General features: G+C 39.1%; 1 protein-coding gene across 1 annotated transcript; it reads right to left on the bottom strand.

The window, feature by feature from the left end:
• On the bottom strand, positions 1 to 9,026 carry LOC127437971 (granzyme-like protein 1). Its single transcript, XM_051693157.1, has 6 exons — positions 8,399 to 9,026; positions 8,035 to 8,185; positions 7,754 to 7,886; positions 6,768 to 7,019; positions 498 to 749; positions 1 to 388 (listed from the first exon to the last, which is right to left on the bottom strand). The coding sequence occupies exons 1-6, from the start codon at positions 8,451 to 8,453 to the stop codon at positions 218 to 220; spliced, it is 1,014 nt and encodes a 337-aa protein (XP_051549117.1). The 5' UTR covers positions 8,454 to 9,026; the 3' UTR covers positions 1 to 217.
• Positions 9,027 to 10,068: the final 1,042 nt, after the last annotated feature.

Here is a 10,068-nt window from a genome sequence, read left to right as displayed (position 1 = left end):
AATTATATATATATATATATATATTTTCATTACAGAAACATTTCCATAACATTTAAAAATTCTTGCATAGTAGGTGTTTCACATTATATGCATTTCTTTATCAATGTTTTTTACATGCACTTAACATTATCGTGAATAGATATTGGTGACCTGTTAACACTACTTTTGGGAGGGAGTAAAAGGCCCAAATAATACTTTAATTGAAGTTTAATCAATATTAATCAAGATCTTGGTTCACACCTCCAAGTATAGCATTTATCCAAGTCAGAAATGCGGAAATCTTGGTGTAGACATTCGGATTTGTGGGTGTGTCACAGTTGTTTTTCTCACTGAATGAAACAGCACCAACTGCTGTGCCCCCACACACCAAAGGCCCTCCAGAATCTCCCTGAGAAAAGCCATTAGATTTACAGAATGAGCATAAAATATTGAAACACATTTGAAACTTAGCAGAATGATGATAATATGCCTGTTTGTTCAGAATACACTTTGTATACCTGGCAAAATCCTCCATGACCTCCTGCACACACCATCCTTGAGGTGGAGTAGTTTGATACCCAGGACTTCTTACATGTTTTTTTGTCCTTGATGGTGACATCCATTTCCATGAGACGGTTACTTGTACTGCCATTGGTTCTGTTTTTCCCCCAACCTGCAACACTGCATTTGGAATTGGCCTTGATGTCCCCATCTTGTTTCGGTGTGGGGATCCATTTGACCGTTTTGCGGTTTTTGAATGTTCCATTCAGCTAAAATCACCAATAAAATCACTAAAACTGTTAGGGTTTAACATAAATAGCTGAATGACTATAAATGGTGATGCTTAAATATAACAATTACTAAAGAAACTTTCAAATTTTTTCCTACAACACAAAATACACAAAGTCATAGACTACTTCAAATGTGAAGCCGTTGTGATCTTTTAAGTGAGTAATTTGCTGCTTCAGAACAGCATATTCAGAATTTGCATTTGACTATTTGTAATTAATATTTCAGGAAAAAACTTACATTCAAGTAACGACATCTTTTCTCGTAATAACGAGATATTATGTTGTAAAAACTATATCTTTTCTTTTCTCGTAATAATGAAATATTATTTTGTAAAAACAACACCTTTTCTGGTAATAATGAGATATTATGTAAAAACTACATCTTTTCTCATAATAACGAGATATCTTAGTATCTTGTAAAAACTACACCTTTACTTAAAGGTGCAGTATGTAAAATTCAGAAACCCTTCTTATTAATGACACCTGTAGCCGTTAAGTGAACTGCAGCCAGCTACCTGTTGCTCATGCTCGCACTCGTGCACACACTCCATAGTGACGCGAGCATCGGCCAAAACAATGACGCAGTGGCGGACTGGCCATTGGGAGAACCAGGACTTTTCCCAGTGGGCCGGCCGCGAAATGGGGCCACATGGGCCGCCACGTTATGCAGAACGCGCCACAAAACAGCGTCGCGATATGCGGAAGAGGGTAGCGATTTGCAGAAAAAGAAAGGCCCCCCCCACCCCCCGCTCAACATCTTTTGGGCCAGTTTCTATGTAAAATCCCGGGCCGAATTTTCTTCCCAGTCCGCCCCTGCAATGACGTAACGTACAAAGAGACAACGTGATTCACCAGCATCATGCTGACAGATGCAAAGTGTGGATATAGGTCTGACTATGTGAGACTGTAGTTTGAAGTAATCACTTTTCTTTGCATGAGACATTGATTGGATTTATACGATAGCCTATGTCGGCCTTAGCTTGCTAGCCAGCTTTATCAATAGTTGTTAGCTAAATTTGGTGGATGATGACAGTAGCTGTTATAAAATAGACTGTACATTATAAATATGTTGACACAATTCAGTATTGATGTGATTCCATCACAACTGTCATTTTGATATATCGATGAGCTATTGTTTTATAATAATAGAATGTAGATATTTTCTGTATAACCAAGTTACGTTACTCAAAAGAATGGAGCTTTTTACATTATCTTGAACATTGTCTAGCATTCATTTAATGTATTATTGTAGTTTACCTGGCTGAATAATTACAGATTAACATTGTATATGACAGTTACTGTGCAGGCAAGATCAAGTTAGCTAAAATTATACAGATCAGTCCTTATGGCACTATATTTCACATGCTTTGCATTTATGCAAGCTTACCTGTCCAATAAGAAGAATGCCAATTCAGGGTCGGTTTTGATCCCCAAAACCCCTCCAGATCCCTCCAGGAATCAAATGCCCTGCTGAAGTTCACTCTAGTTTCCGCTCGACCACGATCACATTCCCACTTAGCCAGATGGGATTCAGTAGATAATTTTTGTATTTTAGTTTTATTTTTTTTATTTTTTATTTTTATTTTTTGGCTTACTCTGAGTTTGTGTAGGAGTCGGTGTTGTGCTAGGAGCCGGACATTTGCTGGATTCCATCTCTAAGATAACATTACCTAGTGTTGCAGTTTGCTGTTGCTGTTGAATAGCGGAAGAAAAGCTATTAATATCTGAGGCAAGGCTCTCAGGAGCGCGCATAAACGTCACATCCTTTGGATTTTCCCGGCAAAATCGACCCACTCCCTTCGCATGAAAATCAGTCTACAGGCTTTAATAGGCAACCTAGGAAGTCCGGGAAGGGCTCATTTTTTAAGTTGCGTTACAAGCCGTTCACACCTTGGCAAAAAAATAAAAAAAATAAATAAATAAATAAATAAAAACATGAAAATTGTTACATATTGCAACTTTAAGTAACGAGATATTATGTCTTAATACTACATATTGTCTTGTAATAATGAGATATTATGTTGTACAAACCATATCTTTTCTTGTAATAACGAGATATCTTAGTATCTTGTAAAAAGTACACCTTTACTTTTAGTAAAGACATATTATGTCATAAAACAACTTTGTTTCCTGTAAAAACAACACCTTTTCTCTTAGTAACGAGATATTATGTTGCGCAAACGACATATTTTCTCGTAATAATGAGATGTTATGTCATAAAACTACATATGTTCTTGTAATAACAATATTATGTTGTAAAAACAACATCTTTTCTCTAATAGTGAGATAATTTGTTGTAAAAACTACATCTTTTCTTATAATAACGAGATATCTTAGTATCTTGTAAAAACTACACCTTTTCTCCTTGTAACAAGATATTACGTCATAAAACAACATCTTTTCTCATAATAACAAGATATTATGTGATAAAAACTACATGTCTTTTTGTAATAATGTGATATGTCATATAAATGACATCTTTTCACGTAATAACGATATACACTGATGAGCCAAAACATTATGACCACTCACAGGTGAAGTGAATAAAGTTGATTATCTCCTAACAAGGACACATGTCAAGGTCTGGGTAGATTAACTGGTCAGCACAACGTGTTGAATGGAGGAGAAATGGGCAGGAGAAAAGACCTGAGCAACTTTGACAAGGGCCAAATTGTTATGGCCAGATGACTGGGTCAGAGCATCTCTGAAACGTCAAGGCTTGTGGGGTGCTCCCGGTCCCAGTCAGCAGTGGTGAGTACCTACCAACAGTGGTCCGAGGAGGGACAAACTACAAAATCGGCGACAGGGTGTTGGGCGCCCAAGTCTAATCGATGCGTGAGGGCAACGAATGCTATCCCGTCTGGTCCGAACCGACAGAAGGTCTACTGTGGCACAAGTCATGGGAAATTGTAATGATGGTTATGGGAGGAATGTGTCACAGCACACAGTGCATTGCACCTGGTTGCGTATAGGGCTGCGTAGCCGCAGACCGGTCAGAGTGCCCATGTTGACCCATGTCCACCATCGAAAGCTCCTACAATGGGCAAGTGAATGTCAGAACTTGAACTTGGAGCAGTGGAAAAGGTTGCCTGCTCTGATGAGTCCCATTTTTTTTTTTTAAATCACGTGATCGGCCGTGTACGTGTGTGCCATTTACCTGGGGAAGTGATGGCACCAGGATGCACTGTGGGAAGATGACAAGTCAGTGGAGGGAGTGTGATGCTCTGGGCAATGTTCTGCTGGGAAACACTTGGTCCGGGCATTCATGTGGATGTCAATTTGACACGTGCCACCTACCTAAACATCGTTGCAGACCAGGTACACCACTTCATGGCAATGGTAGTGCCTGATGGCAGTGGCCTCTTTCAGCAGGATAATGCGCCCTTACACACTGCACACATTGTTCAGGGATGGTTTGAGGAACATGATGAATAGTTCAGCGTGTTGCCCTGGCCTCCAAATTCCTCATATTTTCCCAGTATCTGTGGGATGTGCTGGACCAACAAGTCCGATCCACGGTGGCTCCACCTCCCAATTTACAGAACTCAAAGGATCTGCTGCTAATGTCTTGGTGCCAGATTAGTGATGTCCAGTTCGTGAACATATCATTCTTTTGAACCGGTTCTTTTTAGTGAACGAGTTGAACTAGTTCACCAAATCGGATTTAATCGTTTGAAACAGTTCGCGTCTCAAGTCAACACTGATCCACATGTTACTCTATCTTAACCTGTCTCTCGGACGTGTCTGACACTCCGAATCGAAATGAGCCGATAACCAGGAGTAATATGATCCTAGAACTGGTGATATCTGCTTTTGCCAACACATCTTTGCAATGAACTGCTCCAACTAGTTCACAAATCGGACTGAACACTCGGGTCGCAAAAACTCTCAAGTCAACAGTACAATGAGTAGCTCGTAACAGTTCTCAAGTCAACAGTACACTGAACTGAGAATCGCCTCTTTCGGAGGTGTCCGACATCCTGAGAACCGTTGAGCTGCTGACATTGAGCATGTGTGTGATTAAGGGGCGAAATGTATGTTTCAGGTGTATTTTGCTGAACAGCAGAGATTGTAACAAATAAAACATACTGGAAATATATTTATGACTTGATTGTATTACCGTTTTATCAATGTATGAAGATGATCCAATCTACAGCTCTCGAGTCAACAGTACATTGAGTCATTTGCAGCAGTTCTCGAGTCAACAGTACACTGATCCGAGGACAGAAGTTCTCGAGTCAACAGTACACTGATCCGAGGACAGCAGTTCTCGAGTCAACAGTACACTGATCCGAGGACAGCAGTTCTCGCATCAGCAGTACACTGAGTCGATCACAGCAGTTCTCAAGTCAACAGTACACTGACCCGAGGACAGCAGCTCTTGAGTCAACAGTACATTGTGTCGATCACAGCAGTTTTCTAGTCAACAGTACACTGATCCGAGTACAGCAACTCTCACGTCAGCAGTACATTGAGTCGATCACAGCAGTTTGCGAGTCACCAGTACACTGAACTGAGAATCGCCTCTTTTGGACATAATACTGAGAACTGCTGATCAGGGAGCAGCTGATGAGCATGCGTGAACCAAGGACTTGAATGAGGGGGCGAACCGTTTCAGTCAAGAGATGTAAACAAATTTTACTATAGAATATTGTGCATGCAGATTTCGAAGTTGTGATGAGCTGGATCATGGTTTCTGTAAAAAAAGGGTGAGTTGATTAAAACTAGTTTAATCACTTTTTAGGCTTTAAACATGTGTAGAACATCCGTGTTGGTATATCAGTGTCAGTATTGGGTGATTTAGGTGCAAAACTTTAATGTAGGATGTATTGTAAGATCACTGAATGAAACACTGATGACAATAAACACCCTTAGTATTATAACTTAATCAAATAAAATGTTATAATCAGCAATATGCCCTGACATATGGCTTAATTGAATGTGTTTGTGCATGTATTTTACAATGCCTGAGTAATGTCATTACGTGATGACGTAAATGAACTGGTGAATCGGTTTTTTGAACCAGTTCATTGAAACGAACCATCTGAAAGAACCGGTTCGTGGAAAAGAATCGGACTTCCCATCACTATGCCAGATACCACAGGACACCTTCAGGGGTACATGCCTTGGCGGTTCGGTGCTATTTTGTCGACATGCAGATGACCAACAGCATATTAGGCAGGTGGTCATAATGTTTTGGCTCATCAGTGTAAATCATAAAAACAACTTATTTTCTCGTAATAATGAGATAGTTAAGTCATAAAAATCTGTCATTTTAGCGAGATGTTTTGAGCATCTCACAAATTATATATAGCCAAGTGTGTATATGTATATATATATATATATATATATATATATATATATATATATATATATATATATATATATATTCTTCAAATAGTTATTTCAGTTTGTTCAGTTGATTGTACTTTTAGATTTTTTATATATAACAAAAAATGTGAATTGTATTGTATCTCTGTAATTCTCTTTATTAAATATATATATATATATATATATATATATATATATATATATATATATATATATAAACATCTTCCATGACATTTGCAAATTCTTGCGTAGCAGGTGTTTCAGACTATATGCATTTCATCCATTTTTTTTATATATGCAGCTAACGTTATTGTGAATAGATTTTGGTGACCTGTTACACTGCATTTGGGATATAAGGCCCAAATAATACTGAAGTTTAATCAAAAATAATCAAGTTCTTGTTTTAAACCTCCAAGTACAGCATTTATCCAAGTAAGAAATTTAGAAATTTTGGTGTAGACGTTCGGCTTTTTTGGAAAGTTGCAGTTTTTAAACTCATTGAATGAAACAACACCAACTGCTGTGCCCCCACACACCAAAGGCCCTCCAGAATCTCCCTGAGAAAAGCCATTAGATTTACAGAATGAGCATAAAATATTGAAACACATTTGAAACTTAGCAGAATGATGATAATATGCCTGTTTGTTCAGAATACACTTTGTATACCTGGCAAAATCCTCCATGACCTCCTGCACACACCATCCTTGAGGTGGAGTAAGTTTGTCCCCAGGACTTCTTACATGTTTTTTTGTCCTTGATGGTGACATCCACTTCCATGAGACGGTTACTTGTACTGCCATTGGTTCTGTTTTTCCCCCAACCTGCAACACTGCATTTGGAATTGGCCTTGATGTCCCCATCTTTTTTCGGTATGGAGATCCAATTGACCTTTTCGCTCTGTTTGGCTGTTCCATTCAGCTAAAATCAACAACAAAATTACCAATACTGATTCTAAATGACCATAAATAGAGCTTTTCACTCATGATGTCAAATTGTAGGTCAATCCTGAAGGCTAATTTGCCATGGGTTCCAATATGTTTTTATAAGAGCAGTTTTCATTTTGTTCACTACGTACACTACGGTCTGTGGTTAACGTTAATTGAAGAGACTTGAAAATTCATGAAAATTACATAACATCACATTGATCCTTACACGTGGATTGACTGTATTACACTTTCGAGGTGAAAAGTTCACTGAGTGGCGCTAAAAGTGCGTTAAATATTTTCCCAAACAGGTGAGGTTTTGAAGGTTAATGCTGTAAATCAACAAAACCCATTTCCCTACATTTAACCTTAAATCTTTATCTAACTGATTGTATCAGAAAAAGCAAATATGAGATGAAAAACATTTACTGAAGCAACCACATCATTTTGTGGTACTTCTATGACACTTTTAGCTCTTGGTTGACTCATTTGCTCTCCTAGACTTATACCCTGATCCTTCACGTTGCTTTATATGTTGGTTTGAATTTAAGCCAATTTGAGGTCAAATCTCTAAATTATTATTGTAGAGCTCTCATAATTCTGGGGCCAATAAGAGATTTACACTGTACACTTCAAGAAACCAGATTGGGAAACACTATAGCTTATGCAGTTAGGATACATAGGGTAACATTAGAAGATAGTTTGACACTGGTGAATTTAGTCATTTACCTGAAGTAGCATGATGTCATTTCGCAGAGTTTTCGAGTCATACCCAGGATGAATGTGGTAGAACTTCACAGCCATGCGGCTTGAACCGCTGTTGCACTCATGAGCCCCAATCATGACTGTCATATTCTGTCTCCTATTTAAATGGGGGGAGGGGGGAAAGAAGAAACAGCAAGAAAAATGTAAAGGATAAAAAAAAATAAAAAAATAAAAATAAAATAAAAAACAATTAGGACAGTTTGATGTTCTAGACTGGGACTGTCTTATCTAAACAGGACACTTACTCTTTAAAGCAATGTGCAGCTGTCATGACAAACTCTTTGGACAAAAGGAAGCCACCACAGGTATGTTTCTCATTATGCTGAAGAGAAACCATGTAAGGTCTAGAGTGAGGTTTTGCCTCTGTGCCATTTACTATACCCACATTCACATATGCTGAAAGAGATGGAGACAGGGTCAGAAATTAGGCTGGTTGTGTTAGAAAGATTAAGTAAACTTGCACTTTCCATTTTAATTTTGCTTGAAGTTCAAATTCACTTTACTGTGAACTTTACTAAACTAGTTTGCTAAAAACATAGAAACTACAAACGTATTATAAAAGTAGGAAACACAATGGAATAGAAGTCAATAATTTTACATCAGACTTACCTGTGAGTGTCAGATATGGCAGTAGAGAGCCCAGCAAAAGCAGCGAGATGATCATGATGATGCTCTGGGAAGGTTTCTCTGAAGAGGTTGAGTTCTCCTCAGTGAAATAGTATTTAATGCAAAGTGGGCAGGTTCAGCCAACCCCCCCACCCCAGTATAACAGCCGGCACTTCCTTTTTCACAGCTTGCTGTTTGTCTCGCTTTGCACAAAAGTGGCCAATATGTGTGCTATATTTGTGTTTTTTGGTCCTAAAAGATATATGATAGGTAATCAAAACAGTAAGTCTTACCCTTAACCAATGCTTAAACCTAACCGATAGTGTTCATAAAGATAAATGAGTTGAGCAAAACAGACATCCTTACCCTTAACCAATGCCTAAACCTATCCAATAGTGTTCATTAAAAAATGTTCATGGAATGTTGTCATTTTTGACAGACTTTCAAAAAAAAGCTAAATTTGACACTAGCAAACAAGAAGAAAAGGGTAGAATGGGCTTAAAAGAGCTTAAAAGATTCAGTGGTAAATTATTAGAAAGGAGTATAATGGATGGATGACTCTAAGTTAGAGTTGTCGAGCTGCTGTTAGAAGAGTCTGATCAGAAGGTAAGTGAAAAGTGTCCAACAAACCAATTACACTTTTGGGTAGTGCGATGGACACCTGGCGCTGAATCGTCCTAATCAGCCGGGAGAGGGATGAAGGGGAGCAGGAGACGCCAGTTCGAAAGAGAGAGAGAGAGAGAGAAACGCACAAAGCTGTGTGTGTGTGCGTCAATGTTTTGTTATGCTGTAAATTAAAGTCTTCATGAGTGTTCATCTGGTTACCGCCTCCTCATTTCCATTAAGAAGAGACCATTTTCTGCGCTGTCATGGAGTCCTTGCCGCTGCTGTCTGCCAGGGGGCAGTGCAGCTGGCTGAGGCACTGATGGCAGAGTGGGCAGGAACTGGTTGAACACTTACGAAGACTTTAATTAACACAACACACAAACTGCTTTACAGCATATCTCACTCTCGAACTGGCATCTCCTGCTCCCCTTTATCCCTCTCCCGGATGATTGGGATGATTCAGCACCGGGCGTCCACCGTTACAGCCCAGCCACACCCTCCTCGTAGGCTCCATGGGAGAAATGCTGAAATATTAGTATAAACATTAGGGAATTGCAGTGAATTGCAGAAAAATCTATTACCGAAAGATGTAACACCAACTGCAGTATATCCACAAACCAAAGGACCCCCTGAATCACCCTTATAAGAAACAGATTAACACATCACTAAATTCTACTTCTCATTATTATAGTGTGGCAGCGGGGACATGGTCAAGCATCTCTCCGGAGAGAGAGAAAGTGGTAAGGGCGCTTACACCTAAGCGAAATTATGTCTAACACCTGTCTCTAATTTCAGTGAGCACGGGGAGAGCGGCATAAATAGAGCGACACAACACTTAGTCGAGAGAGAGACTGGATACGACAGAGCCGAGCCAGAGCAAGGATTTTTCTAATAGTGAAAGTTTATTTGTGAAAGCAGTGTGTGTTAGTGTTTAGTTCAGTGCATAAAGGTAAACTGTAAAGTGGTGTCGAGGAAGAGGGGAAATAAAGCCTCACCTTAAGAAGGAAAAACTGCTTCTCGCTTCATCTTTTACACTGGTGCCGAAACCCGGGATCGAAGTTTGGGTC

This window comes from Myxocyprinus asiaticus, chromosome 49, assembly GCF_019703515.2.
Source record: "Myxocyprinus asiaticus isolate MX2 ecotype Aquarium Trade chromosome 49, UBuf_Myxa_2, whole genome shotgun sequence".
Lineage (NCBI taxonomy): Eukaryota > Metazoa > Chordata > Actinopteri > Cypriniformes > Catostomidae > Myxocyprinus > Myxocyprinus asiaticus.
The sequence above is the reverse complement of the archived record's forward strand: the minus strand, read 5'-3'. Positions and strand labels throughout refer to the sequence as shown.